At 38.1% G+C, this 22849-nt stretch overlaps 1 protein-coding gene across 1 annotated transcript in view; it reads left to right on the forward strand.

Moving 5' to 3' along the window:
• Nucleotides 1-22849, forward strand: part of MAN1A1 (mannosidase alpha class 1A member 1) — a 167491-nt gene that overhangs the window by 64628 nt on the left and 80014 nt on the right. Inside the window, exon 4 of the mRNA XM_086632109.1 lies at nt 2916-2996. Coding sequence (XP_086488235.1) covers nt 2916-2996 — 81 coding nt within the window. The remainder of the gene's footprint in view (nt 1-2915; nt 2997-22849) is intronic.

The following is a 22849-nucleotide window of genomic DNA, read 5'->3' on the forward strand; positions in this document are numbered from 1 at the left end:
TTTGGGAAGTACAGATAAAGGTTTTCCTATATGTTTTGGCACCATTAACTGGATCATAAGATATTTGTGTACAGCTGGATCTGAGAGCAAAATAAAAAATAACATTACTTATTGCTGGCTTAGGATTTGACTGCTGAGTGGAAATACACAGACTTATTTGTGCAAACTGTATGTGGATGATGATTAAAAATATGAAAAGAGGGTAATGATTAGAGTGTGGCCTCTTAACTGTGTAATACCGTAACATTAAAAACCAATAATTTAAAAAATCAAACCAGAAAGAAGGGTAAAGTTGGTGTAGCAGAAATCTGCTACTTTAGGGCAAGTTCACTTTTCTTAATGGACTACGTCCCATGAACTTTCCATGTAGAGATGAATGTTTCATTGACATGAAATTATAGCACTTCTTTGACTGTTTTAACTCAATTTACTATAAACAATTAAAAATCAAAAAGTTCAATTTTTGAACTTTTGAAATTCTGAATTTTTGAAAAGTAATTCAATCCTTACAGGAAACACAAGTGTCTGGAATATCTGATTTAACTAATTTCCTTGTCTAATACCTACCTCTTTACAGCTTCAACTTTTTCACATTAAAGAAAACTTCTTGGCGTGTGCTGAGGCCCACGATTGAAATGGAAAGAACCTGAACTTCTGAGGAAGGTTCCCAAGTAAAATACTATTTATAGGAGTTTCAGCTAGCTCAAGTACCAGAGAAGAGAAGCTACCCCTATCATTCCTTTAATCATTCTTTCTTCAGTCACATCAAATCAGCCATTTTTAAGTCAGATCACTTCTCTACAAGCTGTTTCATGCATAGGATTTATTTAAGATAGACTTGTTTAGTTATTATAGAGTTCTTACATAGGTAGCCTGCTTATCAGGTGAACAGATGTACTGCCTAGCTAGTTCAAATTTCTAGAGGATTTAAATATTTTTGTGGCAATTTCCTGGAGTTAACTATATACCATAGTATAATAAAAAAAAAATGCACAGAAATGGCACTAGTTGAAGTGAATACTTGTTTCTAGTTACTTCGTTCTCCTCCTTTCTGGATTCAGTGAGACAACGACTGAACACTTGGAAGCAGAAATATCAGATTAATTTTGTAAACAGAAATTAAGCCTCCTTTTTTTTTTCTCTTCTTTTTCTTTTGTAGTTTCTTTCAGGAAGAATAAGAGTAGACGAATATTGGGAGAGTAGTGAGTGAGGAAAAACTTCAGAATTTTAGTACAGTTAAAATAAACTTGCAAAACTGTTGTGTTCTGAACAGTGCAAGACAGCAAGATAATCTTTTCAGTTTGCAGTCTTAACAGGTGATGCCAGGTGTGAGTTTTTGATAGGCAGATGTGTGTGATGGCTTTTTGTTTGACTACCCCTTTGAATTGTGCTTGTGTGTATAAAAAAAACCCACTACATAGGCACATGTATATGCTATGTGAATTATATACTAATCAAAACAATTCTGTGAATGAAATTATATCCTCAGTTTTTTGAGGGGGATGTGCAGAATAGATTTTAAAGGAGAAAAGTAAAATGCCTGAGGGTATGTGGACAAGCATCATAGCAAGCCCGTGAGTGTTCTTTGAAGTCTGTACCTTTACAACTCATGAAATGCTGAACAACTCTCTGCAATGTGTCCAGATACCTTTCTTTAATCAGAGTGCCTTGCAAGCTGAAAAGCCTGAAGTAATATTTCTAATGAGTCATACAGTGCTGTTTTCTTCTACAAAGGCAGTTTACTAGAATTTCAAATCCATACCAAATGGGGAGCGACTTCTTCCTTCCTACATAAACTGACATCTGAGCATTTAAACTGGAGAAACTGGCTGAATGAGAAAAGCCTGCAAGCTCTTTGGAAGATAATCCCCCAGCTCCACCATGCATTGATTTATACTGAATATAGCTATAGTGTATGTCAGCAAATAGAAGATGGGAAAACAACTCAATAGGAGCAAGAGAGCAACCCAGAACACACAAAAGTCAAACACTTTATTTATGTGCCCACAAGTTTAGAAGATTGACTGCTGGGTACCATTTTTCTACAGAAATACAAAAATATAAAAAGTAATATTACATTAAAAAGCAAAAATTAAGAAACTTTAGTAGATCAGCTTTTCAGCTTAATGCCTCTTGAGTGGATTGAATGTTGTGAGTTGAGATGAAACTGGAATTAACTTGGTAAAAAAACAAGAGAAAGTAGTGATTGTGAGACTCAGATTCTGTTTTTAGGTTTCAATTTAAAAAGGCAGAGAAGAAAGTGCTTTGAGTTTTGGAATAGATAATGGCTGTATCTGTACTGCTCAGTACAACAAAGCTAGTCTCTCTCTTTGGTGAAGACCAGGCCAGCTTGGGAAGAGCTGTCACTGTAAGAGTGAAAGTTCATCTCCTTCCTAGTGAACACATGCCATGATTACATTTTTATCATGCACATATAATTGGCTAATTGTAATGTTACCTCTCATTTTACAAAACCTGCATTTAGACTTGAGGCAGTAAAATTCTTGATATGACATTCTGATCAAGAACTCCTCGTAGGGATCTGAGAAACAACGGTGGGAGGTGAAGTAGTACAGGACATAGGATCTGAGAGCACATTTTGTGTGTGAGCACAAAATCTGCAGGGAGATATATAGATATGTAGATTTATAGGATGCCTTATGTCCAAATGGAAGAGATGAAAAATTAAACAGGATGAGAATAATAGACAGGGTATTTTTTTAACATAAAGAAGAGAAGGAAATACTTTAAAATGCTCTTAGTTCACTTATGTTGGCTTTCCCTATATCATCTGTGTTTTGCCATTTACAGCTGTTGTTACGTAATACCTGCATGTATATAAAACAAACAAACAAACAAACAAAACCATACAGATAAGTATCAGGGAATAAAACTATGTTTGTTTATTTCAACAGAATGCTGAAATTTCGGTATTTGAAGTAAACATCCGTTTTGTCGGTGGACTACTTTCAGCTTATTATCTTTCAGGAGAAGAGGTAAGATAGTTCCATGTGGTTTATGTGAAATACCATAATCTAGATAAGTAGTTAATTTTTAGTTTAATAATTTTATTTATCAGAATTAAATTTGTTTAGAACTTTGAAAATAGCTTGTACAGCAAAGACCTGTCCAATGGATTTTCTTGTTTCTAATACTGTTGCTTTGTGTAAGTCTTAAAGTGTAAAACGAATTTTTTCCTGAGTTGAAACCATACCCAGTACATCCTTACTGGGCTTTGTGTTGGAGTGGCTTCGTGTTGGGATGTGCAGTTACGGAGTTCCTATACAATGGTAGTGGTAGATTTGGTGCAGCAGGCACCTGCTTCACAACTTGTTTTGGAGCATATTCTTTAACTCCTGTAAACTGTACTTCTGTTGGCCTCCCTGAAGCTGAAGCTTCAACCCGCATGGAAAAGACACGTTAAGAACACAAGGATAATTGGTAAACCTATACATACGAATGTCTTTAAAACATTAATATTCCATTAATCTCCATTGCCTGTCATGGTTTCTGGAGAGGATGAAGAAGCAATTTCATCTAAGAGCTTTGACTAATGCAATTATTTCTGTAATATGTTTAGAGAAGGCTATACTAAGTCACAGGTACTGTGATATTTTAAATTTCTAGCTTGGCACTTGAAAAGTCATTAATCTTGCTAGTTTAAATTCTTGTTCCTGTCTCCAGATTATAGTAGTATTTTATTGTAGGATTAACACAAGTTAATACTCTTTAGCCGTAAGTTGAATTTATCACTGGATTTCTTTAAATCCAAAGCAATTACTTGTGGAAACTCCACAAAACTCTAAAGATGTACAATTTTCATTCATATGTAAATTTCCCAAATACTGATTAAAGCTGTTTTGAACCTGTCACTTTAAATTAACTTGAATTCCATGGTGTGCATGTTGTTTTTTGTTAAAATTGATCATTATGTTAAAGCTGTCTTAGCAGGTACTATTGGGTCATGTATATGACAAAGCAGTTATAAAGAGACACTGTTCCTCTGACATTTTTACATCTTAAGTAGACTTACCTATTTATGTCTCATGGTCCTGCTCTGAGTGTAGGGGGTAGATGGTATTGAAAAGACAACACTAATATTTTTAAAAACACAGTTTTTCCTATTTTAACTGTCTTGTGATTTTTCTGGGGAAAAAAAATGCACTTAGACCCATTTCAAATTCACGCTTAACAATAATGAAAATAATTGAGGTGCTCAGTCGCTGACTTCTTCATCTTTACTAAATACTGTTTTCCGTAATGTTTCATCTCTGACTTGGAGGAAATCACTTGTCCTCCCACAGTAACTCAGCAACCAGAAATAAGCTTATTTAAGGGTGTCTAGAGCTGAAAGCTCTTCATTCTGCGATTAGATAGTTGTATCTTTCAGTTCAGATCTACTTCTTGCAAACAAGAGTGAACTTTACCAGTATAACCTATTGCTACATTTTAATTAACCGGTTCTGAGAGAAGCAGAGGATGCTTCTTGGCAGACAACAAGCTGATAGAGGACTGCCCGTGAGCCTTTACGTCAAGCAGCAGTTGTCTGCCAAGAAATGCCAGAACCATTTGTCATCGGAGCTGTTGATTTCGTCTGTATGTTGATAGTTTATACCTTGTGTCTGTTAATGAGCAGTCTCTCTTTCAATCAGTGCATATAGTTTCTCCTACATAACACCCAATTATTGCTTCTCAACCTTTCCATCACCTTTAGAGAGGCTGTTTTACCACCGCCTCTTGGACTAGATTGGTAGCAACACTGATGTTCAGATAAAAATCTCTTGTACAAATGAATTGAGGAAACATTTGAAATAGTGTTTTACACAATGAAAAATTAAGTGGAACTCTTTGTGTAGAATATTGGTGGTACTGGATGCTAACATGCGTTTTAAAAATGGGCAGACTCATTAATGAAAGTAAAATGGGCTCCTAAACATGAAGATGACGTGTATGATTAAGGAGGGTCCTGAGCTCTTGCAGGCTGGGAAAGACACCGTCCAAGCTTGCCACTGGCTTTCATACTCATAGAAGCATAGAATAGAATCATAGAATGGTTAAGGTTGGAAGGGACCTCAAAGATCATCTACTCCGTGATAGACATCTGCTGTCCAACACAGAACGATGTTCCTAAACTAACAGTTGTTGTGGTGGCTTAGAGAGTGCAACTCAACATGCTCTGCCTTTATCAGATTTTGGGAAACTTCCCGATTTGTCTCCTAAATCCAAGACACTGAAACAATAGCCAGCTGCTGCCTACAGGAGGAGCGGGATGCAGCCGTTCTGAGGACCAAGCAGCCATTCAGCAGCGTGAGGTTTCCCATGTTGCGTGGTTCTGTCCTTCACTGGTGCTGCTGGCCAGTGTGGAAAGGACTGAGGTCCCCAGAGACTGACTGCCACCATCGAAAATATATCTTTAATCCTCCTTTAGTCCATTATATTAGTGGGCGTTCCTAAGGAGGTGGAACAGCCTGTATGCAGGCAGTTTGGACAATTAAGCTTTCTCAGTTAAAAGCTCATGATATTCTTTATCAGATCAACTGTTTAAAAATCTTGTATTTGCTGTACACACTTACCAATATCTTAATTAAAGAAAGCTATGTTTCGGTAAAAGGAGTGACGGAAATAATTACTGTTTGTACTTCTGAATTACATTTCCATGGGTAATGATCCAAAGCTGCAACATATTGTATGTTCCATAGTCATTTGTAAGTCTAACTAATCATGATTAAAGAATATCCTATCATACTGAGTAGTTCCTGAAACATCCTGCTCACATAATAGTTCGTTTAGATAAAGGCACCAATGTGAATAATTTTAAAACTGAACAAATTGAATACTTCGTCTCTGGATAACTGTGTGGTGCTTCCTTGCAAATAGAGCTGTGAGATGCATTATATTAAACTTCCTAGAATTTCTGCCTTACTAGAATTAATGTGAAATGCCTAAAAGTGCTAGAACAGTGTCATACACTTTGTCACGTTTGTTTTGTATTTTATTATTGCTATTGAAACCCAAGCTAGAAAGAATTGCAGTCAAATATCAAACTTCATTTGTAAAACAGCTACAAATACCAGAAAATTTGATTTCAAGGTAAGTAACTTTTTAAGGACTGCTCTTTTTCTGTCTTTGAAGTCCATCATAGTAATATTACATGTGAATGATTCCCTGGTATTTTTCCATGAGTCAATAGCTATAAGGGATTATTAAAAATAAACTTAGGTCCTTTAAAGCGATGCTAGTATTGATACAATTTTTGTTTGTTTATTTGTATGAAAGCATCTGGAGGAGCCTGTAATATGGTAAGCTTAAACTATAAGAACAGGGTAGATTTATTTGCAAACTTTCTTGATTGTTTTGTTTAAATTAGACCTGAATTCATTAGTAAACATGTAATTCCTCTTCTAAGCAACTTGGCATGTGACTTTTTTGGTTTTGTACTGGAAAATAAGATATCTAGTAAGGGAGAGATGTGTTTTACAAATGCTTTGCAATACTTATCAGAATTTTGCATCAGACTGGTATACCAAGGGTCAGGAGTATTGCATTCAACAAGATCTCCTGTTCTGCAGACTCAGATTTTTTTTTTTTTTTCATCTTCCTTAAAGCACACTTCCAAATGTAGTCATATGAGGAGATAATTTGTTAATTTTTGGAGCAGGACAATGCTGTGTCCTCTAACAGCAGCAAAGAACTTCCTTGGAATTCATGGAGATGACAAACATTATTTTTGAGCACTGTAATCTTCACTGTTGGGGATAACTGTGATACTGGAGCTGAAAGGCATGGTAAGCGTATGGCAGTGCTTGAAGTGCTTGGTTTTTTTTGTGGAAGCGCTTGGTTTTTTTTTTACTCTGACTCAGACTGATCTGACTGGCTCTTTTCGTTTACTAATAGCTGGTTCTTAGAGGTACTGCTAAAGCTGGGTAATAAGGGAGCTGTTTTACTTGAAGGTTGATTTCACAGCCAGGGAATGCATTGCATAGGCAGAAATAGAAGGAGCTTTTAATAATTGTTGTTTGTATGAGTAGCAAGAAAGTAAATCCAGAATGCTCTAAAGTGAATAAAAAGCATGTGAGTTTCAGATCCAGCTGGTAAGTTCCCAGATTCCTTTGAAGCTTTTCCATTTTTTTGAATGGGATGAGGTTTTTTTTTTTTTTCTCCCCGGAGTTAAAATATTTTGGATTCAGCAGCTGTTCTTCCTGCATAAGTGAACTTTCTTTTTTCTAGGACTAAAGATAGTTATCTTCACTGGAGGAAGACGAAGTAAAGTTGATGATGTACAGATTGCCATTTCCCTCCATGGCATGAAGCAGAAATGTGACAGGTTTTTCTGTGGGTTATTTTTGTTATTGTTATTGGGGTTTGTTTTGTTTTGTTTTGTTTTGTTTTTTACTCTGACAGTATATCCTGTTTGAAGGAACACAAATTTATACTGATCAGGATGAAGGAATAAAAAACCCACAACAAACCACTTTTCATCATGATAAATGTTAGACTTTGAGTTTCATCTCTTACTCTCTACCAACTGTTAATTAGAAGTAAAAAGGAAAAAAAAAAAGAAAAAAGAGTGATGATATCACCTAATTAGTTTATATCTGCATTTAGAATAGGAGTCACAGTACCCACTATTCAACTTCACTTGATGATCTTAGCCACCTGTCTGACTTCAGACCTAATCATTGCCTGCTTAAAGCAACCATCCATCAGTGATGGTAGTGCTGTCTTATTAATGAGGAGCAGACACAAAATAATGATGCAGATGCTATTGATCTAGAGCTGCCTTTGCCAGGCAGAGCACAAAACATTGCTGACTTCATACAGTGATAAGACATTCTCCAGAATTTAGCTGTAGCTATTTTTATCTGGCTCTCCCTCCCATGTAGAGGTCTCCCTTCATAGAGAGTATTTGAATTCCATAAATAAAAAAAAAATAATTCATTATTTAGCAATCTTGAATAGTAGGAGGATGAAGTTCGTCATCTATACAAAGGTATTGGCCTATTTCTTCAAATCAGGAATGTAAGTTCCAGTACAGATGCCTTGGGGATTTTATCTCACCAATGTGAGAATTGACCGCATGTTTTATCTCCCGCTTCCCTTTGCTTAACTTGACACTAATTAGCAAGAGGACTTTTCCTTTTATGTCTTGGAAGCTTAATTTCTAATGCTGTTTGAAACTCCAGGCATACAGTATCAGCTTGATGGCTTCGGTGTGAATGCCACTTAACTTCTCCTTAAGCATCTTCACAGACTGGCAGTAGAATTTCCTGTTTGGTAGAAACTAGAAGACTGCAATTGCCTGCAGTTTTGTGCAGCCCTGTTTTCAGATTTGGGTCCTGTTTGCCACCTACCATCCATCTGCTGCCACTTTGAGTGATACATCAATACTTCAGTGGTGTCATGTTTTAGTTCCTTTAGAGCTCTGAAATGATCTTGATGATTTGTTTCTTTTTTATCGATTTATGATTTTTTTTTTTAGCTTCTCTATTTCATAGAATCCTGGAGTCCTTCAGCTTAGAAGGGACCTCCAGAGGTCATGTAGTACAGCCTCAATATTGGGACAGTGCATAAGGCTTGTTCTTTTAAGAATCTCCTTGCATGGGAACCTGCCTAGGCTCTTTAAGACTGAACACAGGCAAATTTAGCTTTTCTGCAATGGCTTTGTTTCATGCACTGTGCTCTTTTACACAGACATCTCTTAATTGTTCCTCCTGGCTCTCTAGCAGGCCTCAGGTTTATCTTTTTGTTTTTTTAACTTTAAAAACTTTTTCTTCAAAATTTACTTTTAATTTGACAATAGTTTTTCATTTAACTTGTCAGACATTACCAGTTTCTGTATTCCTTAATTGGACTTTTACTTTTAATTACCTTCTTTACAGTCATAGAATCATAGAATGGTTTGGGTTGGAACACCAAAAGAAGACAGAAGTCATCTGAGCCTTTTGGTTTGAGGATTTTGTGATTCTAAACCTCATATATTATCCTCCGAGTCATCTCCAAGCATTTTACCTGTTTGGCTGTTCCTTTCTAAGTTTGTTTCAGCTGGTCTTTTTCATTCTCTTTCCAAACTTAAACATTACCAAAGTGAACCTTTCTCTATAACAGCATGTTGAATTGGAGCATGTGGCCCCTGTTAGACAGTAATGCGTCAAACTAAGTCAAGAGCTACTTTTTCTCTTATAGTCTCTGAGTTTCTGCAAGAAGCTGTCATTACAGTGTATGAAAGCATGGTTTATATCTGCTCTGATGTAGCACTTAACAGCCTACTCAGGGACAGAGAAGGATTTAAAATCTCCTCTGTTTCCCACAATCACAGTCTGTAATCTCCATTAGTATTTCAGTCTTTTCACCACCTTTAATAGATCTGTCGCTGTTCTCTTTCTATGCTAGCTGCATCAAAATGTACTACAGAATCCCTGTGGATTCACATTCTGGAGATAACCTTGACTTCTAAGGTTTTCTTTGTTGTAGACTGCTCTGCTGTTCCAAGCAGACTGCCTTTCAGTCTTCTATTTCTGTCTAAGTTCCTGCAGTGCAATTATACTGTCGCTGTTGATGAAACCCGTCTCGGTTAAATAGGTTTCCTGCTCTCCAAAATTCCTAATACTTCTGTCCCCTTTCTCTCAATGCTGCTTGCTCAGCTGCTCTGTGCGACCCTGCCTCTCAAGCTGGCCCCACACACAATGTGGAGGAAACTTCAAAGAATGGTAACGGAGATGCTGATTTCCAGTCTTGCTCTTAATTCAAATTTTGCTTCTCAGTTTTCCTTCTCTTTCCTCTCTTCTTTGGAGTTACTGATACCACGTATACATACCACAACTGGGAGCTCTTACTCAGCTCTAAGTACCTGAAGCCTTGTGGAGCTTCTGCCACCTGTACACCAGGCATGCAATCAGCAACCATCACCAACAACTTTTGTGCCTCATAATAAAGACCCTCAGGCTACTCTACTAAACCTAAAGTGAAAATAGTGGCAATTTACATTAATTCAGTGAATTGCTGCCTGCTGGAGTTCAGCAGCGGGTGTTTCTCTTTCAGATGTCTGTCATCAGCATGAATATCCACAGCAGGGGGACAGAGCAGCTATGGTGGTAGCCTGCTGCAGCTGCTATACCTAAGCCTAGTAGCCTACTATGAAACCAGGAGCCACAGCCCTGATTTTGGTCTGCGAAACATGAGTTTAGAACTTTGACCTGTACATAACCACATCCTTTACTTTTAGTGGTTTCCCTTTTGCGGTTCGTTTGGAGAGTTTTTTCAAACTAACAAAAAAAATGTCCCATGGCAAACTTATTTGATGTGTTTTTGAATTCATGCATTGACTTTAGAAATAATTGAACAGGAATCTTTCTTGCTCATTACATTAAACAAAAATCCCTGCTTACCTCCAGACTGCTATAGTCTGATGCTAAAGCTGGTAAACTGTTAGAGCTAAGTAATGTCTGTCTGTGATTGTAACAGCGGGTGTGTTTGACATGAGCTTGTGAGCTATATTATTAAGTAGAATTCAAGCAGCTGAGAGAGAGCTGGTTTGCTTGTTCTGAGGACTTGGCTCTTAACCAGCTCCTGCAATTTCACTTGATTGTGGTTCTACAGAACAGTTGGAAAGGGCATGTCTACCAGAAATACTAGTGTGGGTGCCTTCCTTCTGAGCAGCAGCACTAGATAGACCTGAAAGAAGAATTCTTTTCATGTAGGTTAGTATACTATACAGAAAAAATTATATGTTATTAGCAGGCTGTCCAGAGTCACCATGCATCTGCAAAGAAATTCAATCTCCAGGATGTTTGTCTCTTTCGTTTATCTCAGTGTTCAGTTCTGTCATTTTGCAGCATCAAATGCAATTGCAATAATAAAGCAGAATAAAAGGAAAGTGAAAACATATTGCCTGAAGAGTTAGTGGGATTGTCCTGTTCTGCAAATTTAATAGACAATATACAACATATGGTTAAATACTTGGTTCTGTGAAGCCATTTGCAAGCAGTGCTCAGATAGTATATTTGTAACAATCTAAAGAATAATCCTTATATGTAATTTTACAGCCAAGAATCTGCCTTATTTCTGCAGATGAAAGCAACTTAAAAATATCTCAGTCAGAGATGACAGGGGGAATAGATCAGCATTAATTTATCCTTCTTTAATTCTAGACTATATAAAATATTTGGGAAAGTATATTCTCTCTGCTGATGTATTGTAAAAGTTCAATTAGATGATAAGTAATAAATGTTACTGAATCATTGTACTGAGGGTTTTTTTGCCAAAAAAGTACAGGTGAAAATAGTGTGTACCTGCATTTTACTCAGGGCATGGAGCGACTCTTCATTTCTTCATCTAAATCTTTTACAATATTTAGCTACTTTATATAAAATTCCATTTTGTGCTTTGTCGCCATAGACTGACTCTGATCCAGAGGTTATTTTTCATTAAGTTGGCAGTTAAGTAGATGATAATGTCCTCTCCTTATTAGCTTAGAGAAGATAAATGCATAAACTATGCAGTAGAAGATTTTCGTGTTTTTCCATTCTGTTGGCAACTGCTAAGGCATTCCCAAAATTCCCCAATCTTTCTTCAGCAAAGAACCCTTCTACTTTTGTATCTTTTTTGCAAAAATTTTAATTACTTCTATTATCATATTAAAGAATATGTAAGCATTAATTAATTCTAAATATTTTAAATACAAATTGAGTAGAAGTTTATAATGAAATTGGGAAAGCTCCTCAACCAATTTGCTGTTTGAAGGATCAGATTAGAGATTCACTACAAAACACCACTTTGTGCCACAGACAAGTCCTGCTGCTTGAAGCTAAATGAAAATCATTGAGAAAATTCAATGCCTGAAATCAGAAGCAGACATCATTGCCATTCTTGCTTGCTCTTCATGCCTCCAGCAATAGGTACAGATAATGGCATCTTTGCTGCAGAAGAATCAAATAGTCTCCTTTGGGTTTAGCAACACATCTTTCTCAGATCAAATCTGAAACAGATACACACAAGGTTCACTGGCTTTAAGTTAGCATGAACTCTTGGGATCAATTTATGGAGAGTGCTAATTGGCCTGTGTATTTTTTTGGCAGAATCTATTTTTTGTGCTATTCAAACAACAGAAATCTGAAATTTTTGGAAAGAAAGATAAGGAGGGAGCTTTTTACCAGGTCTCTTGGAAATTGCAGGAATCCACATGCTATTCATTTGCCGTTTGTTTGTAAAAATGCAACAATTGAATAATGTTGATTAAATGTTGTGGTTGATAAATGAGTGCAGTTCCTGTCTCTCCTGTGCCAAAAGCTTCCCTCCACCATACGCAGGCTGTATTTGCACCCTACATGCAAATGATTGAGAAGGAATTTGGAAAAGATGTTCACATGAAAAATCCTGTGCTGCTTCCAGCACAAGGGATGCCAAGGGAAATTTGGGGTTTTGGCAGGTGATTGCCCCTAAAGAGAGATGTCATGAAGCCTTTGAAAGGCAAATCTTTGTTTTCCTCAAATCAATGAACATAAGGGCTGATTTTGCATAGGCCTAAGTGCACAGAAATGGACAAACTGCAAACTTTTCTTAAGCCAGACACTGACAATAGGGTGAACAAAATCACTTCCATGAAGATTTGAAAAGTGAAAAAGAGGAGTAGCACATAGTGCCAGTGTTTCATATAAATCTTACCTGCTTTCCTAAAGAAAAAATAGTTTAGGATGTATTTAAACAGCAGATTCAGTTTCTTAGCTCACTGTTTACATTGCAAGTCTTTTGTCAACAAGTATTATACTTTTGTATTCCTGTAAGTGTTAGCTGGTCAGCTATCTTACTGTTTAATTTTCTAGTGAAGCATAAGATATAAGAGAAGTCAGGAGATGGTAAGATATTCTGAAGAACCTGGATTTCAGCTCTGATACTCTTCACTCAACACCTTTGATTGCTTGCATTAACCCACCTGACCCTGATAACTCCTTCAAAGAGTAGCTAATTAAGACAGTACAGTATGACGGGGCTCTCATCATTCAGCTACATGAACGCTCAAAATCTTACTTTAACATCTGAAAAAAACGACAAAACTCTAAAGCAAACAAGGAGATCATTCCAGAAGCAGTGTTACTGGAGTAGAGTTAACCTTGAGTTAACAAAAAGCAATCTTCCTTCTGGCATCAAAGGCCAGTTCCATTGTTTTTTATGATTCAGATACATTGAACTACCAAAAAAGCTCTGTAACTAGTTAATCTGAAGAACTAGATGTGTCTGGTTTGTTTCTTCTTCAGCCTTTAGGCAGTCATCTGCTTTTGCAGGCCAAGCAAAATAACCACACTAGTTGTTTGTGGAAGCTGGTTCAGTCCAGTTAGTGCTTTAAAGTCATGATGTCCCTTGGGGGGCAAGTTGTCCTTAATTTTTGCAAGCATGACTAGATAATTTTACAGTCCAGTAGATCCTCAGGATCATCATGTGAAAAGGATATGCTATGAAATTCATTCTTTTCCATTTTTCTTTGAAAACTCTTTTGTGTTTTCTTCAAATCAACAGCTGCAGAACAAAGTCAGCAGCTCACAATGCCATTTCTTAAAAGACGCTATTTTCCCCAACTTGTTCTTAAAAACACCATTCATAGTATACAGACAATTTCAATCTTTTTCCTTTTATCATGCAAAACCAGTGAATAACTCAAAGCGACTCATCAGCATTTGCTGCTTGTAGGGTATCTCTTACAAACATCCTTCAGTCTGTGCTCAGTCTTTTCTCTCCAGAGTTGCTTTTATTTCCATTTATATTCTAGTGGGATGAACAAATAATCTTCCTGATTCCAGGCAAGATCAATAACTGCTGAGATGCTCTGGGCAAATATTGCCACACTGCTGTAGGAGACTGTGGCGACAGCACTCGGCATGTCTGGACAGACTTACTCCTATGTTAAATGCCATCAGCCTCTCCAATTTGCCTGAAGGTTGTGTGTTAAGTTAATATGGTTATTAACTGACCCAAGGTCGAAAAGAAAGACTTACTGAGATGGCGAGAAGAACTCCTTGCTCAACCAGTTTTTTCTTGATGGACTATGACAGTCGGTGATAGAAGTAGTAAGTGTAGCTGGTGCTAAAATGCCTCTTTTCTAAATCATACTTCCATGACGTTTTTGTATCTAGTTTCAACATGAAATTACAGTTAAGGTACTGTAATGTTTTAATTTACATACCATCAAATAAAAATAATTTAGTGAAATGTGCAAAGCGTTTTCTCTAGGAATGGCTATGTGAAGTGTTCAGTCAAATAGTGAAATAAAACACTAAAGCCATGTCATGAGTTTTGGTTAAAACAAGAGAGAATTTAGATGACTGTCATGTCTTTTTTTTTTTTTCTTTCCCCTTGCTTCAAGTGGAGGGATGAAAAGCAATGTAATGATACCTATATATGCTAATATGCATACCTGAAATCTTTATGAATACTTCTAACCATTATTTCCTCCAAATATACACTGCATTCAAAAATAATGTTAATCTTTAGAGAGAACATGTTATGGCTGTTTAATTATAGGAATGATTTTGAGGTTTAACTGTAAAAAAAGTTTTAACTGCAGGGAATTCAGGTGATGATTTAATTTACAACATAAATACAGCTTCTTAAATCATAATTCTTCTCTCTTGAAGTCTCTTGTTTGGCTTACATAAAAAGAACTACAAGAAGGTTCACATTTCTTACATTTAATTTAACGGAATTGCACAAGCACTTTATTTAGGCTCATTTTGGATGTGCTCGTTATTCGTCAGACAATTCAGTGACTATTGTCTTTCAGAGAAATCTCAACAATAAGAAAGCAAACACTGAGTTAGGAAAAAAAGATGGTGGTTTCTTGCTAGACAAAAGATTTTTTTTTCTTGTTAAGTTACTTATATAAAAAGCCAGCTAGATGGTGTATCAGAGATCTTGTGGAGGAAGGAACCTGCAGAGTGTGCTGAATTTTGACATATTCTGCTCCCCTGAAAAATAACTTCTTAGGAATGTGTCATCAATGCAACTACTAGTGTTAAAAAACTCACCTGTCATGGAGTCAAGCCAGGCTGTTTGCACAGTTGCAAATCCAAACTGAATTTACCCATATGGCACCTTCTTGATCCCATTGTTTTTGATGAAATTTACCAAAACAAATGAAATAAGTAGTTTCTACCATGTTAGCGGTTATGATGGTTATCAACATTTACTTGTAATATAAGAAACCACTGAAACAGTGCTGGAAGAGATAAAACTCTTATTTCCTTTTCCATATATATATATGTATATATAAGTGAAATAGAAGTAGTCTGTAGCTGCTGATGGCAAAGAAAGATAAATGGGAGGGTTTTATGATCAAATGGCTTGTTCCTAAGTGATCCATGCTGTAAATCTAACAGAGTGACAGTTGGCACTATCTTTGTACTTATGATTATTTTATTTTTTAAGGTTTATGTGATGTTTCCAGTATCTGAGATCACAAAATCTTGAATTCCTGTGGTGACTTCAATCCCAAAATAAGGATTAAAAGAAGTGCCTTACTGTTTAAACATGAGACAGCCTTAATATAAACATTAATTTTCAGCAAATAGTCACTATATTTGATATATGTTTAAAGAGTAGAAGAAAGACTCTTTTTAAAAGAGTAGTTTTTAATTTATTCTTGTATCCATGAACACATCAAATTAATAGTCAGTGGAATTGCCCATGCATGAAGAGGAACAGAGCATCTCTGGTAAAGGACATTAGAGTAAACTTTAATGCAAATGAGACTCCTTAAGCTTTTTGTGTTTAATGAAGACTGTAAAGCCTGCAACTCTGTAATTCTGTGCCCAACTTCATGACTGGTTTTTAAAACTTCAGTATTCAGATTTGTTTGTTTGGATTCTCATCCTGCTTTGTTCCTTGCCCTAATCCTTTTGTCACCTGCCTTGCATGCAGTTCACTAATTACTGGTTGTTCTTCTTATTGTTATTATTATTAGTTTGCCTCGGTACTTTCTAAAGCCAGCCATTACTACCTTAGGGGAGGAGACTCTTGTTGATAAATATTTTGTTCCAGTGTCTACTGAGGTTATGGCTTGGACAAAGGTCACCTAGGGCTATACTATGACACTGGCCTGTATGTGTCCTAATAGCATGCCATAATGTATGTATAGCATTTATATGTAACTCTCAACAGAATCCGAAACAAAGAAGGTTCCCTCTGAACATCAGGAAACATGTTTTTACAGTGAGGGTGATAAGCACTGCACAGATTGCCCACGGAGATTGTGGAGTCTCTGTCCTTTGAGATATTCAAAAGCCATCTGGACATGGTCCTGGGTAACTAGAACTAGGTGGTCCTGGTTGAGCGGAGAGGTCGAACCAGATGACCTCCAGAGATCTCTTCCAACCTCAACCATTCTTTTATTCTGTGAACTTTCTCTCACAGCTTCATGAAAACACTACCCCTTGGCTATCCAGAGCATTTTGCATGAAAACACCAGGGAAAAGGAAGAATTCCCTTTTTTAGGGCCATGGCACTACCACTACAGACACGTGACAATTGATTCCAGGCACAATTACAGACTGGGTGGAGAATGGATCGTGAGCAGCCCTGAGGAGAAGGACTTGGGAGTACTGGTGGACGAGAAGCTCAATATGAGCCGGCAATGTGCTCTTGCGGCCCAGAAGGCCAACCGCGTCCTGGGCTGCATCAAGAGGAGCGTGGCCAGCAGGTCGAGGGAGGTGATTCTCCCCCTCTACTCTGCCCTCGTGAGACCTCACTTGGAGTATTGCGTCCAGTTCTGGAGTCCCCAACATAAGAAGGACATGGACCAGTTGGAGAGGGTCCAGAGGAGGGCCACAAAGATGATAAGAGGGCTGGAGCACCTTTCCTATGAGGACAGGCTGAAAGAGTTGGGGCTGTTCAGCCTGGAGAAGAGGAGGCTCCGGGGTGACCTTATAGCGGTCTTCCAGTACCTCAAGGGGGCCTACAAGAAAGATGGGGAGAGGCTGTTCAGGAGGGCCAGTTGTGATAGGACAAGGGGTAATGGTTTTAAAATAGAGGGAGGTAGATTCAGGTTGGATATTAGGAAAAAATTTTTTGCCATGAGAGTTGTAGAACACTGGAACAGGTTGCCCAGAGAGGTGGTGGATGCTCCATCCCTGGAGACGTTCAAGGCCCAGTTGGATGAGGCCCTGAGCAACCTGATCTAGTTGGAGATATCCCTGTTCCTTGCAGGGGGGTTGGACTAGATGACCTTTGAAGGTCCCTTCCAGCCCTAACGATTCTATGATTCTATGATTCTATGATCTACAGCAACAGGGGTAACTCTCCAGCAGGAGCAAAACCTGTGCTGGCTGGAAAAGAGCTACTTTGTGCTACCTGGTCTGAGGACATTGCCAGTATAAATTTTAATCGTTTGAGGACTGACCTCTGAGTGATATAAATACCTGACTTAAAATATCTGTGATGGTGTCACATTGAGACTGTGGTGATTTCAGAGGATGCCCTTTTGAGGGGGACCAGAGCAAAAAGAGACAGTAGTTTGTTTTTTTTTCTGTTGGCTGGGGAAGCTGGCCAGGTTTGCTCTGCAGGTACCCATTTGCTAGTGGTCAGTTCAAGGAAGATGGCAGAATATGGGAGATTCTGAGCCTTGGACCCTTTTGTCCAAGGATCCTTTTGATTCCAGCTGTTGACAGTCATTTCATTAAGCTATTACTCTGATGTTGGAGTAAAATATTAGAGTAAGTACATGAAGTTAGAAAAAAAAAGACATGCAGAAGAACAGTTAAAGTAGGCATACTTGGTATCCTGTTCATGTTGTTATACTTGTACTTTTGATAAGCATGACTTAAAACTCTTTCCATTAACAGCTGGAACAAACTTAAAGTATCATGTAACACTGGCTGAAACAAACAGCTCTCCTTTTCCTCTTAATATTAAAAAGCAAATAAAATTTTCTTTACTTATGCAGGGTGATTTTAGCCTTTTCTGTGCCTGCTACCGTGTTCTAGAAGCGTACATTAGAGTGAAGACGTCGCTCTAAATCACTTAATGGTATCGGAATTAAAAGATGCAGTTGAATTTACAGGGCCAGAAATTAATGTTCTTAACATAGCATAAAGTGCAAACAGGATGTAATTATTGATTCACCATGCAAAGTTTATTAGGCTTCTCCACCCCACCCCCTGCTTTCACCAGATGGTGGTGCAAATCACCTCTCAATGGTCACCTGCTTGAAAGGAGAGTTTCATATGCAAAGAGCTGTTCTTTATTCAGATATGATAGCTTGCAAGATGTAAAATGAGGCAGCTATTTAAATTTGTTGTTACAGCACTTGGGCTGGATACACAAGATTAAATAAAAAGAAAATTAGGAAGCAGATGCTTGTGGCTTAACAGAGGAATTGTGCTAAAAGATACTCTTCATTACTGGTGGATATGAGTAATTTTACTAAGGCAGCTGTTTCCTTAATCGGGAATAACGCAAACCTCTAACATGACATCCAGATGTTTTCTGTATCGCTTCACAATGTAATGAGTTTCCAATGTATATGCCATATTTTTAATTTCATTCATATTTACTTACATCCAATATATTTTCAAACACTCGCATCATCTTCCTTCACTGTAGAAGACCTGAGCACTAAATATGTGTTATTTTGTGCTCATAACATCCTTGCCTGGTGTTAGTCTACAGGTTGCTTCTAGGGCTAAGAGTGTCTCACCAGCATCCAAACATTTGAATATCGGACTTCTGCAGGTTTGAGGGGGGTTTGTTTTGTTGGAGATGGAGGAGTCTTGGGAAGGAGTTTTTTTAGTGATAGTGTCTGCTCATCCTTCAGTTGTGCAGTTGTACGGTTTCTCTTACAGTGCTTCCTATTATTCAGAGCAGGACACACCATAGTGTTAATACATATATAGTGGGTTAATATTCTTTTCCATTTATGTGGAAATCAGGTAAAAACAGAGATTTAAAACTTTTACTAGCTCTTAGGTGTGGGCTCAGCCCTCTGTCATGGGCTGCTGACAGTTTTAATGCCTGCTAGCTTGTCGCTTGCCCTCGCCAGAAAAACATGCTTTGTTTGTCTGGAGACCTGGAATTCCAAGCTTTCTATTGCTGGCAGGACACAAGACTGGCATCCCAAACCTGACACTGATTTACTGACACTGAGCCGTTTTGTAATTTATTTATTTGGAGTGGTGTGGGTTTTCAGAATCTTAAGGTTTGAGCACAGCTTTTGTAGGCGTGAGTGTTGTTACCTGTGGTTGGGGTGTCGGGATCAGCTGCCAGCTCACAACTGATCTGCACATGTGCAGCAAATCCAACTGGTTACTCATCGCGCGTGCTGTGTATCGCACCTGCCGAAAAATTAAGGCTGCCCTGAGTTTAGGGTGAGACATTCTCAAAGGCTTTTATACCTAACAAGTTCCTCTTATTACAGACAATGGTAAAGTTTATTTACTACGTTCATTACCACCTTTTCTTGAATTATCACAATGGAGATATTACTAAATGGTCAGTTCATGAGATTTCCAGGTACTAATGCGTTGTAGCTAAGCTTTTAATTGTGCAAATATACAGAAGCTTTAAAAAAACTAATGCTTTCTTGACATTAGTAGATAAATTAGCAGTTACTTTTTCTCTTGTGGTCTAAAAGTCTTTCCTGTTAAATAGTTCTTGGAGTTTATGTCTCTGTAAGCGATCTTAAATACACATGAATAGCACAAAAGGAAATAACTAAATATAACTGGAACAAATTCTTCCTTTATGATTTTTTAGTTCTCCAGTTATTTAGCAATTACTTCCTTCATTCCAATTTTAAAGTGCAAGTCAGATGTGTGTAAGTTACTGTGCATTGGTATTTCTTCGGTTTATGCCTTGCCTTTTCTGCTAGTTTGTACCATTTATTTCTTGCATTCCTAAAATAAGATTTTCAAACACAATATATCTACTTAGAAATTCTTTACTTAAAAAACAATCGAAGTCATTACATGTGTTAGCTACTGCTGATAACTTGAGGGGTTTTGTGCTTGTTGCTATGTACATTTGGATTAAATCTGGAAATCTCTCACTAATCCAGTTACTTCCATTTGATTAAGTTCTCTGCAGTCTTTTCTACAGGGGGGACTCTTCATGGTACTATATGACTTCTTTGATACAATACTCAGCTAGAAAAGAAAATTAATTTTCTTGCCACCAGTGAAACCATAACACAAAAAGCTAATTGAATAAAAGAAGGGATTTTTAATATATTTTTTTAAAAAAATGTAATCTAGTTTTTGCAATGTGCATCTTTTGAAAGTGGATTTGCTTTTACGAGCTGGTGACAAGCGTACTGGAGTATTCTGGAAAGGGCAGTACAAATTGAAAAGCTTACCCATGTTTGTTATTTCCTGGGGTTGTGAAAAAGACATGTACTGCTCTAGCAGTTCACAGGTGAGAGAGAGTTGTTGCTCACAGATGCTACAAGCTGTCTGTATCTTTCCAGTTGAGGTTATTTGCATGCTTCTACAACCATGATTTTCAGAAAATGGAAACTTACGTGCACCTTCCTGAATTGCCATGTCATCTTGGGTGCCAAGAGCTTTTGCAAGGTTCCAGCTCTCTGATGCCTGCTGCTCTCACAGATGTGTCAAATACAAGATTTGGATTCCCCTACTGAAGGTCTCATTACAAATACTATCCTGTGGCTGTTTCAGCCTTTGGATTGGGATAGAAAGTCTCCTTTTACTACAGGATCTATATTTTCCAGGCTTCTCCACTGGAAAGTGTTTGTCAGCATGTTCCAGCCCAGCACTGGATGACGGTGGATGCTGAGCAAGATTGTGGGAGTGGCTGCAGATTGTCATTATTTTTAAATGATACATTCCTCCTGCTTTCTACAGCTGTGATATTGTTTGTCTGTGTGAGGGAGAGATTTGTACGAAGACTGGTGCTGCTCTGACAATTGTAATGAGAGAGGAGCATCAGAGATTATTTACCAAACTAAGGTTATTTTAAATTTAGTCCTTTTCCTGGGATTTCTGACATCTCCTAAACCCAAGATGCCCCTCTGCTGTGCTATGTAACAGCTTAACTTGTGCTCCCTCTGCCGACATCCCGATGGAATAGAAACCCAACCAGTCGCACTTTGCTCATCTCCAGGGAGAGGGAGATTGTTTAAATCGTCAATAAAATAAAATGCTGCTCTGTCGGGTCAAAATTCTTGTGTGAAGGTGTGACAAGCCCTGCTTTGTGAAGAAACTAAAGCACGCTTTGTTTCCTTCATGGCACTTTTAAAGAAACACCACCCATTTAAATTTCCAGTGCACAGTCAGCCCATCACTGCCCGGGCTGGCTGTGCCTGGGGTGCCCTGACCATGGGTTTGGCTCGGGCAGCACAGGCGGTGTGGGGTGCTGTAGGGTGTTCAGTGCAGAAGCATCCTTTTGCTTGTGTAGGGAAACTTCCCGCATCCAGCCAAGCCTCTGAGCTCCAGGTTGGTGCAACCCCAGGAGAGCCAGACCTGCTCTCCTTGGCCATCAGTGACCCTCTGGTCTTGGGGACCAAGGGGAGGTTTATGAGCTCTGAGCAAAGCAGTACCAATGGGCAAAGGAGCGCTGGGTCTGACGGTACGCTTGCAAACCAGGAAGCCCTCCCAAAAGCCAGAGTGCTGAAGATCGTGATGCTGACTGTGGCGTCCATGTGAGCAGTCGTGCTGATTAGCCCTGGCTTGTCTTTGACTACTGTAGGTGTAGCCTCGAGCGGAGTTCCTCTTTTTTAATGCACTATCCTCTTCTGTATCCTGGTGGGAAGACATGAGGTTGGATGCAGCCTTGGGCTGGAGGTGGGCTCATGCGTCAGTGTGGCTTTTCACGTGAGCTCTGCTCAGATCCAGCAGGTTCAGGGCTGGCCCAGAGCTAGCAAGTTGGTCTTGGACCCAATCTGTTTCCTGGGGAAAATGCTCACAACATGTTCTTGATTCTTCTGGATCTGGGTGTACAATAAATACTAGTATGGCTATGAAGATCCTAAACAAAGTCCCTCGGAGTCTTTCTGTTGGTAGTGGTTACCACACTGACATCACTCATTACAATGCTTGTTTCCAGAAATGTTAATAACTGTCTCCTCACCTTGTAGCACAGGTAATTCATAACTAACTTGGCTTAGCCAGGGGTAAGAGAGGACTGAATGAAATTAAACTCAAAACCACCTGCTAGTGTCAAGGTGAGAGTGTAAAAGCAGTAATTGCTGCTGAATTAATGCCAGCAACTGAGTAACTTATCCAGGTGCCATAAACACAGAAAATATAGGAAATTATTTCAAATAATATGACACTTAAGTGTGGCATCACTTGATACTGAAGGTAGTGGAAGAATTCAGCTTATGTTATTTCAAGTATTCTGGAATGTCAGGTGGAATGCCACAATTTTTGTAGCATTTCTAATCTTTCATTGTAAAAATAAACCAAATGCAAACATAGCAAAAATCCTGGATTGTTTTCAGCGAAGACGGTATTGGAACAATTCTTCTAAGAGAGCTCTCTTTTGGTTAGCAGATCACTTTAAACCTAAATCAACATTTGTTATGCTGAAAGGATTTCTATTCAGTGTTCTGAAGAGCAGCAAAGCGGCCTGTCCTTATTCATTTTTCTGCTCTAGTTTCCTGCTTTTGCATTGAAATATATGTTCCTTACTCTACTGGGAAAGACAGTCAGGCATAGGAAAGAAAGCAATAAATCCTACTTAGTGACTTGTCAGTTTCTATCTGTAAATATAAACTAAAAATGAATAATGCTTAATTTGACAGAATTAGAAACATGGAGAAAACATCTTTGTCAATTAAAAAAAAAAAGTTGTTTCTTTTGGTGTTAAAATTTAACTTCTGGGACTTTTTAAGGCAGAATTCTGGCTGTTT

This window comes from Tauraco erythrolophus, chromosome 2 (genome assembly GCF_009769465.1).
Source record: "Tauraco erythrolophus isolate bTauEry1 chromosome 2, bTauEry1.pri, whole genome shotgun sequence".
In the NCBI taxonomy this organism is placed as follows: domain Eukaryota; kingdom Metazoa; phylum Chordata; class Aves; order Musophagiformes; family Musophagidae; genus Tauraco; species Tauraco erythrolophus.